Source organism: Petromyzon marinus, chromosome 1, assembly GCF_048934315.1.
Source record: "Petromyzon marinus isolate PM22_M1 ecotype Great Lakes invasive population chromosome 1, UKy_Petmar_22M1.pri1.0, whole genome shotgun sequence".
In the NCBI taxonomy this organism is placed as follows: Eukaryota; Metazoa; Chordata; class Hyperoartia; order Petromyzontiformes; family Petromyzontidae; genus Petromyzon; species Petromyzon marinus.
In genome coordinates this window covers 13,289,940-13,309,220 of record NC_133667.1, presented here as the reverse complement: position 1 = coordinate 13,309,220, position 19,281 = coordinate 13,289,940, and the positions used below count along the sequence as shown (strand labels likewise).

General features: G+C 42.5%; 1 protein-coding gene across 1 annotated transcript; it reads left to right on the top strand.

Annotated features, from left to right (window-relative positions):
• The first annotated feature begins 3,796 nt into the window (after window positions 1-3,796).
• Window positions 3,797-19,164, top strand: LOC142925558 (dual specificity tyrosine-phosphorylation-regulated kinase 2-like). Its single transcript, XM_076068506.1, has 12 exons — window positions 3,797-5,090; window positions 6,188-6,665; window positions 7,813-7,949; window positions 9,068-9,208; window positions 10,527-10,662; window positions 13,556-13,637; window positions 14,585-14,751; window positions 15,338-15,398; window positions 15,516-15,633; window positions 15,915-16,145; window positions 16,870-17,099; window positions 18,118-19,164. The coding sequence occupies exons 2-11, from the start codon at window positions 6,501-6,503 to the stop codon at window positions 17,054-17,056; spliced, it is 1,425 nt and encodes a 474-aa protein (XP_075924621.1). The 5' UTR covers window positions 3,797-5,090; window positions 6,188-6,500; the 3' UTR covers window positions 17,057-17,099; window positions 18,118-19,164.
• Window positions 19,165-19,281: the final 117 nt, after the last annotated feature.

Genomic DNA, 19,281 nt, shown 5'->3' with positions numbered 1-19,281 from the left:
TGGTGTTTTTCCTTCCTTGGACTAACTAATGCTGACCCTTCATGAACCCCTCTTTCTTTTACATCAGGGCCAATAAAATGTTTGTCTGGTGTGTCATGGAGCTCGGTTTTAAGGCCTTTTTAAAATATAAAATAAATAATATTTTAACGTGGAAACAATGGAGTTATGTTTTGATTTAAAGCTTTCGTGACTGCAGGGATTCATATTCTTGGTTCTTTCGGTAAAGTCACGTAGAAGGGAAACAATAAAATAATAAAAATATAAAACAATAAAATTCTCACGACGTTTCGACTGCAACACAAGCAATCATCATCAGGTGTGAAAACCACAACAAGAAATTTTTAAAAAAGTGGCGTTTTTTTAACGTTAGCACCAAGGAGAGCGAGATGACAGTTTATTGAGATGGACGAGTTCATCTATGTTCGGAAAAGAGGAGGGGGGAGACGAAAATAATGGATGCGGTCTGAAAGCCAGCGTAAGCGTGATCAATTAAGTCCCAAAATGGTTTATCAAATCCTTCCAATGATTGCTAAGCCAGAATCCATCTTCTCGGTTGAATTGTCTGTGTTTGTATATGTGGATAGCCTCATGAACGAATCTCTCATGGTAGCCAGATGGCTTGCAAAGAACCTCTGTCTAGGAGAAGTCAATGTCATGTGAACCTACTGAATTATAAGTGATCTGCCACGGCCGAGGTGTTGGTCCTACCGTGTTTCAGGTCTGCTTTGTGTTCACGAATGCGGTCCGAGACATGCCGTTTGGTTTCTCCAATGTAACTACTACCACAGAGGCAACTTAGTTTGTAGACACCAGGGTACTGTGTGTCCGGAATCACATCTTTTACAGACGCAACCAGATCACGGATTTTATGTAATGTGTTGAATCGGATCTGGATCTTGTGTTTATTTAAGATTTTGGAGAACTTTTTTGTGAATCCTACAATGTAGGGTAAAGTGATGGTTTTGAAAGGCTCCTCAAGAGGGTCCTTCTTCATGGTTGGAGTGATAGCTTTGCGGATTGTGTCATCGGAATAACCATTAGCCTTAAGAGCTTGGTGTACGTGCTTGAGTTCATTATTTTATTGTTTCCCTTCTACGCGACTTTACCGAAAGAACCAAGAAAAATGGAGTTATGATTATACATGCTGTTACCCAAAAATTATCCACAGCAACGCATGAGTTTGTGTATCGCTTTGATTTTGTGCATTGAACGGGGTCCCATTTTTATTTGGAATGCTCTTAGCTAATAACATCCGGTAATTCAGCAGCATTTGTTTAAACCAGCCTAACTGCTAATGAGACCCACAATATTTAAACTGGTCCAGTTTGCTTGCTTTAACAAATGCTGCTTGATAATATTTTTCTGGATAACTAATAGGCTGATCGACTAAAACGCGTTTTACTTGGGAACACAATTGAGTTAATCCTGCTTTATCCACAATGCTCCATGGAAATGCATAAAAAAATTATAGACAACACTATTAAAACTTCCACCTTTACCTGTGTCTAATGGTCATACTTGTTGCTCATCTATAATATGCGTTAAACGTGTTGGCTCATCGGTGGCCAAACTGATTTGCGAGCCCTGTGCAGCTCGATAGAGGCTCTGTCCAATGTTTTACTTTTCAACACGATGCACCTTTTATTTGAAGCGGGGAAAACAACATCTGAAGCAAGTGGAAGCGACCTGAAGGTCTGGCCACACACGTTGCAGCTATACGGCTTCTCGTCCGTGTGCTTGCGCAGGTGTGTGTGTGTCTTGAGGTCACACGGCTGCAAGAGCCCGCGACCAAACAGCTGGTAACGCTGAAGGCCGTATTTGGAAGTGCCTGACTTAAGACTGGAAACGGGAAGACTTATTCACAATTTGGGCAAATCGCCCGATGAAGCCGGTTGTAATCGCCATTGAAACATCGTACTAAAGTTGTAAATGTCCGTTTACTCTTCGACATCGGTGTGCTGAAGTAAAATTCATTGGTACGTTTTGTGTATGTAACGTCTTAATTGGCTGTGGTGGTGGTGGTGGGTTAACAGCACTGATATTTGCGTGATCTAACCCAAAAAAAACTTTTGAGAATAATATTGATCGCGAAAACCTACATATTAAACAGATTATATAGGGGGTTTTTTATCGCTCAATGTTGGTATCAGGTTGTGGCCAGAATGAATGAGTAAGTGTAATGCAACAGCCCTTTGTAAATTGTACATGTGGAGCTGTTTCCTGCCCGTGTACAACCGAAAATAATTCGGGTCGTCTTGGAGAATATAAAATATCAAAATAAATAAGCACACCATATACTTTCGTGACTGCAGTAATTGCTGCAGTCACGAAAGCTTCGAATCAAGTATGAACCACCTCTACGGGGAGGTATGAGGTCTGTGTCTTTGTGTTGCCTCTGCTTGTGCGTCTGCCTTTGTGTCTTGGCTTGGATTTGTGTCTCTGTGCTGTCTCTGCCTGTGTGTGGGCCTTGGTGTTTCCGAGTGTGTGCTGCCTTTGCTCCATGCATACCTCCTGCTAATTTGTCCCATTGTCTCTCAGCCTTACCTTCTCTGCTTATTTAAGGCGACTTCACTCTGTGCTTGTCTCTGCGCTGGTTCGCTCTACTTGGATGTGTATGTGTGTGTGTGTGCGGTCTGTATTTTAAATTTCATACTTAACTTGCAATTTAGCATTCTTTGAAATAGCGTAATCAACCAGACTATGCGTTAATTGTTTTGACCGACCGTCTGTGTTGCTTTATATGGTTTCCAAATTTTGCTAAACCCTGTTTGTTTTGGTGTGCTTCTCTCTCTGTCCCCTGTTGTATCTGTGTTAGTTCCCCCCTACTTGGGTGTCTGTATATACATCTGGGGTTATGTTTCCCCTCTCTCGTAAATTTAGCTCTTCTGTATCTGATGATGGCTGCTTATGTTGCAACCGAAACGTCGTACGCTATTATGTTATTTTATTATTTCTTATTTATAGGTGACTTTACCAAAGAAAAAAACAAAGAGTAACACCATATACCCCCATTCGCATTTCCGTCTCCGTATCATATATATTAAAAAAAACATTTCTTACACATCATCTTCACGGCCTTAAATCGGTAAAGTGCATAATTTCAGCAGCATTGTTATAGCCCGCCAGTGCAGCACTGCAACATCAACTGTTGAACTGAACTTCCATGCTTCTCCGCCTTCACCCACCCACCCACATGGACGAGCTTGGCGATGATGCGTGGCCCAAGATACACCCGCAATCTGCGGCTGCGTGGCGAACCCCCTCATCCAGCAGTGGAATAACAAGACGGCACGCGATTTTTGACCCCCACCCCCATAGTCACACGGCGTCACAAAAAGTCAGACCCCCCCCCTCTCAAATATGACGTCACAAAGCTCTGCCCCCCCCAAAAAAAAAAACATGCTTCAAATCGCTTTAAACTATTGTCATTGTAGTGCGTATTTAATGTGGCGCTGCACTCTGATGTTGTAGGAGAAAACATTTATTAAAAAGTCTATTTAATAAAGTAGAACGTGTTGTCTTTATTTATTTGAAGTTGCGCATTTTGACGTGACGTCACATTTCTCTTGGTTCTTTCGGTAAAGTCACCACGTAGAAGGGAAACAATAAAATAGTAAAAATATAAAACAATACAATTCTCACGACGTTTCGACTGCAACACAAGCAGCAATCATCATCAGGTGTGAAACCACAACAAGAAAATTTGAAAAAAGTGGCGGTTATTAAAATTGTATTGTGGTTATCACATCTGATGATGATTGTTTGTGTTGCAGTCGAAACGCCGTGAGAATTTAATTGTTTTATATTTTTATTATTTTATTGTTTCCCTTCAACGTGACTTTACCGAAAGAACCAATAATATGAATCCCTGCAGTCACGAAAGCTTTAAATAAAAATTTAAGAGGCGTTACAACTTTGTGGGCATCGCTCACGGGCGTCACGCGATGCCAAACATCCATTGGGTACGGGGGGGGGGCAAAGTGGGGTGAAGTTAATGAAATAACTATTCCTGCTCTTTATACTACTGTACTGTAATGAGAACTACATCGTGGCTGATGGTAACAGCTGTACTATACTGTACTGCAGCTCGAATCGGCACCTCCGATTAGCACAGCTGTCTACGTGCGGTGCGAAAGAAGTCCAACATACTGTACACAACACGTGTTGTGTAATACACGTGTATTACACAACACGTGTTGTGTGTAATACACAACACGTGTATTACACACAACACGCGACCCCCCACGAACGCCCACGTGACACTCCGCGCACCGGATGCCGTGACGTCGCTACTGACGTCACTATCCGGATGCGATTAACATAGCGCTAAACTTCGAGGCGGCACGCGGCTCGAGCTACGGCTCTTGCCACGAGGACTCTGTTTTGAATGTTCAATAGTGCGAGTACGAGTTTGCCGACGAGAGATTTATCCACGGTAAGTGATGGTAATGGTGTTGAGGACGGTACATTGATCTTTGTCGTGGTCGTGTTGATTGCAGTTGGTTGCTGGTGGCAGTGGGGAGATCTGCTCTTTGCTCGTGTTGAGTGTTGCAAGTGATAGTTACGTGAAGATTGTAATTGTAGTGATAGGGGTGATGGTTTAGTTGCTTTCTGGTGGTGATTGTGGTGATGTCAGAGACAATTTCCGTGGTGGTGCTAGTGATACTAATGGCGATTGTCGTTTAGGTAGATGTTGTTGGTGATGGTTGCGAAAGGGCTCAATAAGCTATTAAGCTTCATGTCATGGGTAGTGATTTCCAGGTGGTGTAAATTCCACATTCCTATGGCGAGGCCCATATTTAAATATACGGACAACTAATTGATTAACACAAAATGGCACTTAATTTTTTCACGAACTCTTCAAGGATGAAAGGTTCTCAATCTTTAAACGGGGATTTGAACTCCCTATTGAAGACAGTTCTGGGAGAGTGCCACACCTGCTGGAGAGATCTCCCTTGCTGCTCTAAGCTTGGTCGAATGAAGGGTGCTAAAGGAGGTTATTTAGGTTTTAATGCTATCTTTGTGCTGTGTTCCAGAACGATCTTTTGGAGATGGATCAACTCGATGTTCAGTCTGCAATTGTGCAGCAGGTCAGTAACACTCTTGACAGCAAACTCTTATAAGCAGACTGCACAATACAGAGACAAGCTCACTTCTTTTTTTATCGTAGAGTAGTCGTGGACTACGTGTTTCACTGCCATTCTAGAATAGAACGATTACCATTGACCAATAAGCTCAACACACAGTGCAGGCTTTCAGGTCACTTCACCACCAAATGGGTTTATTACTAGTTCAACTGACAGCAAAGAATCAAAGTTCCACCCCCACCCCACATCGTGTAAGCTCTATAGACTTTTGGGGCAAGTGCTGTTAGTAAACGCCTATTATAACTAGTACCACAACGAGCCGTTTTACCTAACGGTACAGACACGCTTACACACGGCAAACTCACGACACAGTCAAGGCAATTTCTTGTCAGCTCAGTTCGCAGTAAGGGACTCTAGTACTCGTGAACCAACCAGGAGACACACGAGCTTATTACACAGCACACGTATTGGCAGGTGCTCTACTTGGACTTTATGAATGCGTTCAGGTTCGTGACCTGTAACCAGTTTCATAAAATACCTTTAACAATTCACCCTTTTGCCATATTTGTGTAAATTAGAAATCAATGTATAATGCAGTTGAAGATGTTTAATGGAATTGGCCACAAACCTGGGAATATGGGCACCGTTTAATATTCACAAAGTGTCAGATTATTTGACATCATCGAGGTGCAATATACTATTATTCGTGAATCTCTATGTCTTGGATGCTGCTTGGTGTAGTGGTTTCCACACCAGAGGTCGCTGCTTTAATCTCCGAGCATGGCAGTTCAATGGGGCAAGTTTCTTAAATACCACCCAACACTATACAGTAAATGGGTTCACCGCAGCTCGTCGATCATGCATAGTGAGGTAAAGCGTTGACCTTTTCCAATATATGAGGCCATCACGGAGGTGCAGGCCAAAAAATACTCTCTAGGGTAATCCTCTGAGAGCTTTGTGCGATTTAGGCCCTTCCACAAGCACTCTCTCAGTGGGTGTTTGTGTGTGTACCACTTTGTCTCTGTATATATGTCCATGTCTGTGTGCTTGCCCGCATGTTCACGCGTGCCTCTCTGTGCGCATCTCTGTGACAAAAACAGGCAACTCCATCGGATGAAGTCGTCTTCCCAGTGGCAGGGATGAGCTGCACACCACAAGGTTTTTACTCCACTTTATTCAGCATCATTCACCACATGAATTACTGCCACACTCCTCTATAACAAACACACATCATATCTATCTAGAAGACCGATCCCTAAATGGCTTTACAAATCCGTTAAGAGCACACATACAAGAGGCCCAAATCGAGTCTCTTTGTTAAGTGTAACATGATGTGCTTGATTCATTTGTGATCGTAATTACGTGTGTTGCACACGTGTATATGTGCATGAATGACCATGTGTGTCTTTGGGCATGTGTGCGTGTGCAGAAGTCTTGGACAAATTCAAAGACAGAATGACAGAGCAGGAACGTCAAGAAATATTGTGTTTCAATGAAGTTTTTTATTTCAAGATTCGTTCGGAACGAAATGGCCCTTCCAATGATGGCTACGATGACATCGACGGCCACTACATTCCGGTAAGACTCTCCAATATGGGCCATGTTCATTGCAACTAAATCATGCATTCCACTATAAACCACAACATCCCTTACACGCACGTGTATACCTAATAAGTTGCTAATGATTTTCTGTGTGAAGAACACTGAAACGTTAAGCTACTCAACGTCCTAGTTTTGGACATTTTCAGAAAGGCTCTCCTGGTGCCACAAAGCAACTACAAAAAAATGTGGATTTTATCTCGATTAAAATATTCTGGCCTATTGCTCAACTATTGATACGATCTAAAGGTGGGGCTACCTGAGTAGTGGGTGGGGTTGGCATAGCCTAGAATGGGCCTATGAGTATAGTATGCAGGGCATACAGAGTGAGGCCACTCACTGTGTGGGTGGAATGTGGGAATTGAATGAACATGGCTATGTAAAAGTGACACCTGTGATCTTGAGTTTTAAATCTAGATTTAACAGTGCATCGCTCCAGTGGCTTCCTAATATCGGAAGGAAGAGCATTCCAGACGGCCGCAGAAGTGCACTCAAAGCGCGCAATGTGGTGACTATCTTTATCATCATAAATACAGATGAAGGACATTCTATAACCCACACTTTTCATAGAATGATTTAGTGGTTTCCAGTGTGAGGCAAAGATGTATTTGGCAGAGACATCAGGGAAAGCTCAGACATATTCATGAGTTTCGATTTAAAGCTTTCGTGACTGCAAGGATTCATCTTCTTTGGTTCTTTCGGTAAAGTCAAGTAGAATGAGAATAAAATAATAAAATAATAAAATAAAATACCACAATAAAATTCTCACGACGTTTCGGCCACAGCACAAGTGGCCTTCTTCAGGTGAAAGGAACAAACCTGTCGGGACGACAGAGCTTCAATGAACGTTGTTAAGATTCGTAGCGTCTTTTAAGCTGAAGAAGGCCACTTGTGTTGTGGCCGAAACGTCGTGAGAATTTTATTGTGTTATTTTATTTTATTATTTTATTCTCATTCTACGTGACTTTACCGAAAGAACCAAAGAAGATGTTCATGAGTGTGGGAATGTCAGACCAGTGACTAAGAAATGAGAACTTGAATGAGCCGTGTGTTTAGACTGAGTAATGTTTGAGCACTCAGAGACGGCCCTGCTTGAGTACTGAACACTTGTGTAATCTTGTTCTAGATCACGGGTGAACACCTGGTGTACCGCTTCCAAGTACTGAATGTACTTGGGAAGGGGTCCTTTGGGCAGGTGCTCCGATGCCTGGACCACAAGACGAAAAGAGAAGTGGCCATCAAGTTGCTAGAGTACACTGCTAGGTAAGTTTGAACAAAGACATGAACCACATTAAAAAAATATATCTGAATTTGTGAAGATAACCATAACTTAAAAAAATCAATTTAAAAGTTTATTTTGTTTAACCTCGTGAGAACTGAAGAGACCAGGATAAGTCTCATTTGCAAGAGTGACCTGGAGCATTAGTCTGCCAGTAGGGGGACAATGATTGCACAATACAAATTGAGGAATTTGTGGTGTAGGTTTCCATATTGGCAAACATTGTACCCAGTTCAAAGCACACAGTGGCATACTCTTGCAAATAACGTCAGGTGTTCTTTAGCATCCATCGAAGCAGACAGCATGCATTATTATAGTTATACACCCGCAGTATTAATCAGGGCGGCTGCTTGATTCGAACCTTGAACCTCTTCAACGAGTGGCGAACGTGCGACTGCCAGGTCATGTATCCATCTCCATCAGAAGCTGTTTCTGTATGAGTTTATAATTTCATAAATGTCTTCAAACACCATCAAAATGATGTTTGATTTGTCATGAAGAGGCAATATGTAATTTTTTAAGGTTACTGCCACGTGAACGTGGAGTTCACACCACTGACCAACAACGGGGATGAGTGCTGCCCTTTTGCCCATTATATTATATTCTTCTATATTGCAACATGTTCAGGCACTAAATACCAATGCCAAGGAGGTCTGCTAGCCACGAGGGGTCTTCAGGAAAGATTTTTTTTTCAACTTTTGCAATTCCGCATTAAAGGAGCACAGACCACAGTGCTTCACAACATCGTCCACAGTTTCGGTTGGAGGAGCAGGACACTTTATACCTTACTCGCTTAACATAGCTCAAAAACCACAGTGATCACAATCCAGTGGTGCAACATTTTCACCGCACTGAGATGGGATGTGGTAACCCCTTTCGGGTAACGACCATCGACAACTTCCCAACCGATTGGTGCAGCCTCCCCAGTTGGCCGCTGATCACGTCGACCGGGCAGGGACGACGTTGACGTTGACCGGGATGAAGCGCTCACAGCCATGACTCTGGAGCTCTGTTGACCGCGCCATCCCATGTGCGTGATAATGCATAAAAATATGCAAGACTTAAGAGTGGGGTGAGACTCACCGATGCATTCCCTCCACAGAAACGACCTTCAGAAATGCAGAAGGGAGGCGCATATCATGAATGCGTTGCAGTCCAAGGACAATGAAAATAACTACATTATTAGATTTATCGGACATCTTATGTTCAGAAAGCATCCCGGCTTCGTTATGGAGCTCATGACGTAAGTAAAAAAATCACATCTGTGCGCCAACATCGTGTTTATCTCAAGCATTTTTTTAAAACGTGCAGGTAACATTTGATGAAATTCAGATTTAAAAAAATGTTGTTTGACCAGGTGAGAACTCAAGAGACCAGGATGAGTCTCATTTTCAACAGTGACCTGGGGCATTAGATTGCCAGTAGGGGGGCGATGATTCCTAAGTTGTACAACGGTAATAAATTAATTTTTCGGGTAATTTTCGAATTTTTAACATCGGCTGTGAGACAGACGCGGTGTGTGGTATTATTACAGCTGCATTAATCAGGGAGCCTGCTGGATTCGAACCATGAACCTCGACGAAAGGCGGGGATCATGCTGCCATTAGGCCATGTCACCACCCATCGGATTGTACCAGCCCTTTCATGTTAAGGCTTTATTGATAGTTTTTAAAATATGAAAGGGACACGGGTGTCTCCTTAACGTGGCACGTAACTGTTTATGATGCAACGATGCTCTCCCACCTTACTTAATACATATGAGCTGAGTGGTTACCACCATTTTACATTGTACAGCACATTAAAACATAGCACTTCATAATAATTACAAATACAGTAAACGATGTTTCTCGTTATCTGTAAACAACATTGTTACCTACCGCAACGTCCTGTCTCATCCATTACCTTTATCATGAAACCAGATGCAACAGCAAATTCTCATAACGAGCCCTATGAGCTAGGCGATGGTGGTGCCCGCCTGTAATCCAGCACTGCTGAGGCGAGGGTTTGGTGGGTCACACACATTTTGCGAAACTCCCTACCGTGGGCGTCGAGGTGCCCATACCCTGGCTTGTCGGTAGAGAGCAGTACAACAAAAGTGTAGACTACCTGTTACACCTGTACGGGATACAGTATTGCCCCCTCGCAAGTGTGGGTTTTTGTCTGGGTGCTCCGGTTTCTTCCAACATGTAAACGCTCAAAATTTTTTTTTATAAAATACCTTAATATGTACAAGACCGCAGAGCTTAGGCATCTGTTGGCGCCTGCTCATGACTTTGGTTGACTTGCTGTTTGTGGTTCCTCGTACGTCTGAGAATTGTTCTCTTCATATTACAGTGAAGTGATTACTGTGCATGTTATAAGTTGATGTTATTATATTTCTCAAACCCAATATGCAGGTCATGTTTCATCATCATTCCCCTGGGAGAAATTTGAATTTGGTTTTACATGATAAAACTCCTAATCTATTGTAAAGCATAATTCCTCCAGTTCATGAAGCGATCCTAAGCATTGACCAAGATAGTCGAAGGTGGACTAACCATTGACGATATCTTGTCTTGCAGCATCGACCTCTTTGATCAATTCCAGGACAACTTCACGATCTTTGCACCGTCAAGAATCAGGCTCTATGCAAGATCCATGTTGAGGGCCCTTGCAAAACTTAAGAAGGAGGCCATCATTTATGGCGACCTGAAGATGGTAAGTAAATACAAAAGCATACTGCCGTCATTCATGGATATGTGTTGCCTTGAGGCAACTGTGGAAAAATAAGACCTATACTCTTTGGTTCTAGTCGGTAAAGTCACGTGACTTTACCGAATAGAACCAAAGAGTATGGATCCTTGCAGTCACGAAAGCTTCAAATCTAAAATAAGACCTCTCTCGTAACTCAAAAAATTGAAAACCAAACAGCCTGCACCTCATACCGCATTGCACAACAATAATGCTATTGTTTTGCTAAATGTATAAAAAGTAATCGACACTTGTTTCAATCTAGGACATTGTCTAATCTCTTCTTGCTCGAGAATACACTCTGCAGTTCATTTGAAGAGATTCTAATTTACATTGGTCACAATCACAACACTCAAAAGCGATAATTACAATTGGCAATGTTAGACAAGTTTCTGACACGAGGAAAAGGAGATAAGCACCTGTAACTTATCCTAACGAGGGGGACAGGTCGGCTAAATAGAGAGTGATTCAAGTAGTACAGTTTGTAGAACACGAACAGATAATCCGCGCTGTGTTCCGTCCTCCTGAGAAGTGAGCGACTCGACGTCACAAGACCACAGCTCAATCTCTCAGCATGGAGTCTTCCCAAATCTCAATTATGGTAGCAGCCACTTATCATGTCGAATAACATTTAACATTATGTTCTTTAACATTTAACAAGAAGCATCTGCCCCAAAACATCTTTAATATTTAACAAGAAACATCTGCCCCAAAACATCTTTAATGCCTCCTAAACTTCCCACAGTCCCTGATAACACTGCATAAACGAAACAATGTGTACTTATATAGTTATTAATAATAAATACATATTTAATATGGAATTATATTGACATGCAAATTAGGCAAATCAAATTTTACTGACAATAAACATATAAAAACAACTATTAATCAGGAATATAACCTCTGCAGTAACGCCGATTCTGTTCACCAAATTAAGTGAATATTAAATGGCTGCTACAACGTGGCCATTTTGTGCATTCGCAATGAACCGCACAATGTAACACAATAACACCAATTCTAGATTTGAAGCTTTCGTGACTGCAAGGATCCATACTCTTTGGTTCTATTCGGTAAAGTCACGTAAAAGTATAAAACAACAAAAAATAATTAAAACAATAAAAAATTCACGACGTTTCGGCCACAACACAAGTGGCCTTCATCAGGTGAAGGGACCAGCGCTGTCCTCGAGACAGTCTGGTCCCTTCACCTGATGAAGGCCACTTGTGTTGTGGCCAAAACGTCGTTATTTTTTTATTTTTTGTTGTTTTATACTTTTACGTGACTTTACCGAATAGAACCAACGAGTACAATAACACCAAAATGTTATCAACTTTCACAAAAAAGCTACTTCTATTTTCATCACCAAAACGCTCTAATCATCTTTCAACTCCGTTATATCTTCATTGGTTCTTTCGGTAAAGTCACGTAGAATGAGAATAAAATAATAAATTGATAAAATAAAATAACACAATAAAATTCTCACGACGTTTCGGCCACAACACAAGCGGCCTTCATCAGGTGAAGGGACGAGACTGTCTGGAGGACAGCGCTGGAGCGAACACAGCCAAGCTCAGACCGCGACCTTTAAGCTGTGTGAGAAGAAACAGAGCGCCTTGACAAAGGAATTAGCATAGAATTTAGCATTGCAATAGCTGAGTGATTAGCTTGTGACTGGTCACAGAAATGGCTATGTTAAAGTCAAAGCCTACACATCCACAGAGGTACCTAGTACAAATCAAACAGGAGAATTTAGCATTGAAATAACTGAGGGATTAGCTTGTGACTGGTCATAGAAGGCACTCTGTTTCTTCTCACACAGCTTAAAGGTCGCGGTCTGAGCTTGGCTGTGTTCGCTCCAGCGCTGTCCTCCAGACAGTCTCGTCCCTTCACCTGATGAAGGCCGCTTGTGTTGTGGCTGAAACGTCGTGATAATTTTATTGTGTTATTTTATTTTATCAATTTATTATTTTATTCTCATTCTACGTGACTTTACCGAAAGAACCCAAAAAAGATAAATGCTTGCAGTCACGAAAGCTTTAAATTCGTTATATCTATTGATTCGAGTTGGATTGATCAAAATAAACAAGTTAATAAAATGACTAACCACGAGGCCGTCGCCATCTTATTATTAGATTTCCCGCGCAAAAACTGAAAATTAACAAAAACAACTGGAAAAAATAATTGAACATCTTCACACCTGCAATAGTGACGAGGCACACCCTCCACCTCACAACACCGCAGCTAAATATCTCTGTTAATAGGGATTGAGCACCAGTGTTATTAATTTTCTAGACCCAAGTATTTTGAATATAGAAATCAACTTTGATATCATAATCTTAATTGTGAATATCTTCATTACCACCAATAAGTCAGTCAAACGTCAATTAACATTACCGAGTACCTGTCATTCGATTAACATTAAAGTAATATGATTGTAACAGTTACATATTATATTCTTAGTTTTTTCGGTAAAGGCACGTTGAAGAGAAACAACAAAATAATAAAATATATGAAAAATATATTTTTATATATATTTTATTATTTTGTTGTTTCTCTTCAACGTGACTTTACCGAAAAAACTAAGAATATGAATTACTGCAGTCACGAAAGCTTTAAATAAAAAAAAAGTTACATATTATTGGAGCTAATGTAAACTCTACAGTGCACGTGGGGCTCGGGGTCTTATCCCTAGTCATCATTGCCTTCTCATATAATGACGAAAATGTACCCGTCTCTCCGTAGCAATTAGCAGAGTGCACAATTATACGTGTTGATTAATCAGAGGTGAGTTCACGCCGGCCATCCATGCCATGAGCACTTTTGAACCTTAACCACTTTTATCCCCTGTTATTTTTCCTAGGAAAACATCATGGTCAAAGACCACGCAACCGGCAACATCAGGATCATTGATTTTGGCGCGAGCATCAAAATGACGAAACCAAGTGAGTAGTTTTGCTTGTGTTTTTTCGTGTGAGGGTGTGTGTGTCTGTGCGTCTTTGTGAATCTTTGTGAATATACGAGTGGGGAGCGCTAGTGCAGCGGTTAGCGCGGTGCAGCGGTTAGCGCTACGCACCCGGCCGCCCCGAGTTCGATTCCCGCTCACGGCCGACACCAGTGACGATTATCTGAACCGGTCCTGGGACTCCCCGAGGTCGACTCAGCCCCAAATGAGCGCCTCGTGCGGTGTGTAAACATCGCCACTAGGGAGACAAAAACAGCCTGGCGTGCTGCTGGCCCCCCACCACCTCGTGTGCCGTGCCGGCCTTCATAGGTGCTCGCTAACAGCACTTGCCCCAACAGTCTGTTAAGGCTATACGGGGGATCTTTGTCTTATATGTGTGTTGGCACAGAGGGGGCATAGTTGGTGCATATGCCAGTCATCTCAGTTCGTCAACCCATGACACCTAGATATCTTTCGTGATATGTCAGTGAGGCTTCGACATTTCACGTGGCCTCAAAGTGCACCTGGCCTGGCACAGGTCCCGTGGTGACGTCACTGCTGCTTAGTGGCGAATGGCGCCTGTTATTCGTATGTGTGTGCGTTTGGAAACGTGGCATGGTGAGCAGCTTTACAATGCACTACAATCTTAGTGACTCAGTTATTATTCTCAGCCATAGAGACCCTATCAGGTCATACAGGCCTTAATAGGTGTTTGCAAACAACGTTTTTACCAAATGTCAAAGCGTCTCTTGGAGTGCCGCTCACACTTTTCCATTTCTGAGCCAGTTTTAGAAAGGTCCACATTCATCTGCTGGATAGAATGACCAATTTTACCATCCTACAAAATGTAAATATTTTAATCTGTGTGCACTCAAAAATCTAAGTGGACAAATAACGTGCATGACCTTCTCGCTCAATCGGTGCTGTCCATGTGTGTGTGGTGCGCAGTTTTCGGATGTTTCGGAACGTGGAAATACATGGCTCCAGAGATGTTCCTGGGCCTCCAACTCACCTGCGCAGTGGACATGTGGTCCCTGGGCTGCGTAATTGCTGAGCTCTCTTCTGGCTACCCTCTCTTACAGACCACAGGAGATTATATTGCCCAAATGATCACGGTACCTGAAATATGCCAAAATATAATCTCATTATTTATGAATTTGAATTGCAACCAACAGCAGAGCCCATGGCTTAGTTTTAGCTGAGCCGGCTCACAATGCTAACGCCGAGTGATGGTCCATTAGTCGCTAACAACCATATAGGAGACTGCCGTGGATTGCAATCTGTGGAGCAATTATACTTTTGGCCTCATTCCATGGGAACAAATGTTGCTCTGCTGCCAGTATGTACATAGAGAATAGACATATCTTTAATGTGACCAGACACTAGTTGGACACGTATGATGTGATTTGGCCTTGTTGATAATCATCACTCAGAGCGACAGACTATTACCCTTTCCATTCTTCGGGTTCATTGTTCATCCCTGAGGTTCATGAAGTAACTTTAATGGGCAATATTTGTTCATTAAGTACCCAATAATTAAAATATATGGTAATGTTGTAAAAGCATGTGCAGTCCTTGTGAATAAACGTTTCAGTTTTAGAGACATTTACATTTGAGGAAGTCTACTGTATGCATGTTTACGATACACAAAGTCCAATGACCTAACCCATGTATATTAATTTCACTGTGACCTGTGCACAGATTTTTGGTCTCCCACCAAGGTCCATGATTGATGCTGCGACCGACATGGACATTTACACCGGTGAGTGGAGGGGAGGTTGCTACTTCTGTTGTCACAATTATCCAGGCAAGCATTGCCGTAATGTACTTTGTTCGTAATCCTCGGAAACCCGTTTCACTCATTTTCTCTCCAACACAGACAAGACAGGGTGCCACAGGGTGAACGGCAGGAAGGTCGTTCCAAGCACCACCTCTCTTAAGGAAAAGCTTCGGACTACGAACAGAGAGTTAATCGATTTTGTTCAAGGATGCCTTGAGTAAGATATACCTGTACTGTCTACATATGATCTTAATTCATCATTATTTTCGTGTTCACCATCAGCACTCTCGTAAACAGAGTGCACATTACTAGGAGTGATGTTTTACTGACAGGGAGTGGCTTTGTGTCATAACAGGGCAATATTTCATGTCTTGTGCCTTCTTGTATTCGTTTGCATAATGAAGGTAAATAATTGCATGTGCCACACCTCCACCCCATTATTAGAAGAAATGTAGACGGTAAATGAACCCTGACGATTCACCGTTCATATCTTGGCAGGTGGGATCCCGCTCGCCGGCTCACGCCTGAGGAAGCTTTGAACCACAGGTGGCTTCAGGACGACACCAAGGACGAAAGCCATGCTAGTCACAATGAACAGGATGCTGTGGACGCATCGATTAAAATGGACGAGATCGTGGAGGTGGATCGTGTGAGCCAATGCGAGCAGAGATGGACGAATGATTCTGGGTCAGATCTCGAGGAAGATTTTGTGTCAGCCAAGAGCCAATCGTGAGTCTCCACGTGCACGTTGCATCTTGAAGAATATTTGTGTTGGTTAGGTTCTTATGAAGTGACTTTGATGTTTCTCCCTGCTCAATGCTTTCTCTCTGCATGCAGCTCTCTTTGAGACGTTGCTCTTTCTCCTCTGCAGTCTGGAACTGTCCTTCCCCAGCCATCTTCATTGTCGACTTCATGCTCTTGTTCAACTCTAGGCTCCAGATCTTCCTCTTCTCCTCTGCCTATAACTCTAGAAAAGAATCAGAATATTTATTTATACTGGAGGAATTTGATGAGCTATGAAGCTCTTTTTCACGGATGTCCAGTATGATGTCCAGCAGTACTGGACATCATTCTAACATTGGTTTTCATTTATAGATTGGCCCCTGCCATGGGAATGTGGAATTCCCACCACTCTGCTTGCTCGTTTGAGTGTGAAAATGCTTTGGCTTTTCTTATCTTCAGAAGGGTTTGGGGTAGTGATAGGTGTAGGGGCAGTGATCTACTTGACATCTGTAAAAAAAAAGAGCTTTATAGGTCATAATATTCCTATAGTCTAAATAAATATTCTGATTCTGAACATATTCTGATAGGGGTAGACCTGGTTGTGGCTGGGGGCAGGGCCAGGGAGTAGCAGTAGGATAAATAATGGAATTGTATTGCAGTAGGAAAGTTTCTGCACAAATAAAGAAAGGCAGACAGAGGCATAACAGTGGCCCGTGCAACTCTCTTTCAGCTCGAACGCCAGTTTCTACACTGCCCTGGAATACCAACGCAGCCATCAAGCGACCAGTGAAGCTGTCGCCAACACCGGAGCGAAGGCATCGAGGGGGCCTGGGCGGAGATTTGCCCGTGTGCGGCAGCGACTCCGGACATTTCTTAGATTTGTCCGGAAGCATTGCTGCTGCAATGCGGAAGAATAAAGGCCCCATCGTTGGCGCACCCCACCACTCCAGTACAGTGGAGGTAAGGGTTTGGTGGGTCGCTCCCTTTCCGTGGGCACCCGTATCCTGGCTTGCCAGGAGAAGGCAGCACAACAAAAATGTGGACTCCACCTGTTCCGTCTGGATGGGATTGAGTGGTTTTCGCCTCGCATGCATGGGGGTTTTTTTTCCGGATCCCCAGTTTCCTCCGACATTTAAAGCCACTCATTATTTGTCCTGATAACACCTTGACGTATAGAGGACCTCAGAGCTTGGATAATTGTGGTTCTGTGGTTTCTCGCGTTGTGAGAGTGAGCGAGCACTGTGCACGTTAAAAGGTAAAAAAGTATTATATCTCGGCTTTCACGACCAATGTTAGATTCATTATTCGTTACTTTTGGGTCAGATCGTCGAGGTATCTGACAATTTTCAGCTTTTCCCTCTACTGACAGCCAATCAAACGATGTTGTCACGTGGCAAAAATGCCAATTTATTTGTTTTCCAGGAAACCGGAATGTTGAAAAGCAAGCATTAAATAATGTTATGTAAGAGATTACATTCAAAAATAAGTGTTAACAATAACTCAGCTCTTATTTTGAGATCTTTAACAGAAGCTCAGCTCTCGCGTAATGCATGCAAATCTTTCAGCTAAAGTACAATCAACAAGATAAATGTTCAATTTCAGAAAAGACCAAAGATCTGTATTGGAAAAGAAAAGGATTATTTTGTCTAAGAGTTCTGTTTTGGTGTAAGCTATTTATTTCATAATAATCAGAATCTTTCATTAACATAGCTTAAAAATACATGATCATCCCGAGGAAATGTATGTGAACATTACGTCACCGCAAAATATCTTTCCCACCAATTTTACATGGAGAAGATAAATCCAAATTTGTATTGCACTGCATCCAGCTGGCTGCTTCTCTCGTTGGTGTTCCACTCCCTTGTCGCACGATGTCATGCAGCATCTTGAGACACGACTGGAGACCTGCTGCTGTGTGTCTTGAGTGCTCTGTCCCTTGATGACCCCAATGCTTCCCCTGGGTTTGTGCCCGGAACAGGTAACGTCACCGGGGGATGTCGACACCTGGAATGGAAGAGGCAGAGACACCAGACCCCAAGACATCCTGCAACCCCCCACCACCCCACCTGCACACACCCCACACACACACCCCACCCACCCACACACACCCCATCCACAACACACACCTCACACAGACATACCCCACACACCCACACACAGACCACCCACCCACTACCCACCCACAACACACACCACACACACATACACCCCACGCATAAACACACCCAACGCATGAACACACCCCATCCACACAACCCACCCACCCACCACCCACCCACAACACACACCACACACACCTCACACACATACACCGCACACATACACACACCCAACGCATGAACACACCCCACCCACACACCATCCACCTACACACATCACGCACCCACCACCTATGCACACACACACCACCCAGCCATCACCCACCAAGAACACACCACACACACAAACACCCCCCCCCCCCTCCTTTCTCTTGACTCACTGTTAATGAAATAGCTAAGGATGTTTTTTTAACTCGTATATAATAATAACTGTAAATATATTAGTTTAGTTTTACTGTGTATTGAATTTAGAGGAAGGCCGTCTCACCGTGAAAGTATTAATGCAGAAGATTTAAATGTGCAATACGTTTTACTTTCATGCAAGTTTGTTTTTAACTCGTATATAATAATAACTGTAAATATATTAGTTTAGTTTCATCGTGTATTGAATTTAGAGGAAGGCCGTCTCACCGTGAAAGTATTAATGCAGAAGATTTAAATGTGCAATACGTTGTACTTTCATGCAAGTTTGTTTTTAACTCGTATATAATAATAACTGTAAATATATATTAGTTTAGTTTCATCGTGTATTGAATTTAGAGGAAGGCCGTCTCACCGTGAACGTATTAATGCAATTTAGAGGAAGGCCGTCTCACCGTGAACGTATTAATGCAGAAGATTTAAATGTCCAATACGTTTTACTTTCATGCAAGTTTGCAAACAAGCCTCGTGTTCAGTATTTTGTAAATACAAATTGTTCATTTGTAGCAATGTTTCTTGGCATTTATGGTTTTGTTGGAACGTTTATTAATATTGTTTTACTTGCTTGCACCACACACACATACACCCCACGCATACACACACTATTCACACACCGTGCACAC

What these genes read in the sequence shown, in the direction of transcription:
- LOC142925558 (XM_076068506.1), top strand. Translation starts at nt 6,501, where the DNA reads ATGTGTGCGTGTGCAGAAGTCTTGGACAAATTCAAAGACAGAATGACA. An exon ending in TTGCTAGAGTACACTGCTAG is followed by an intron (nt 7,950 to 9,067) that starts GTAAGTTTGAAC and finishes TTCCCTCCACAG; the next exon opens with AAACGACCTTCAGAAATGCA. An exon ending in TTTATGGCGACCTGAAGATG is followed by an intron (nt 10,663 to 13,555) that starts GTAAGTAAATAC and finishes TATTTTTCCTAG; the next exon opens with GAAAACATCATGGTCAAAGA.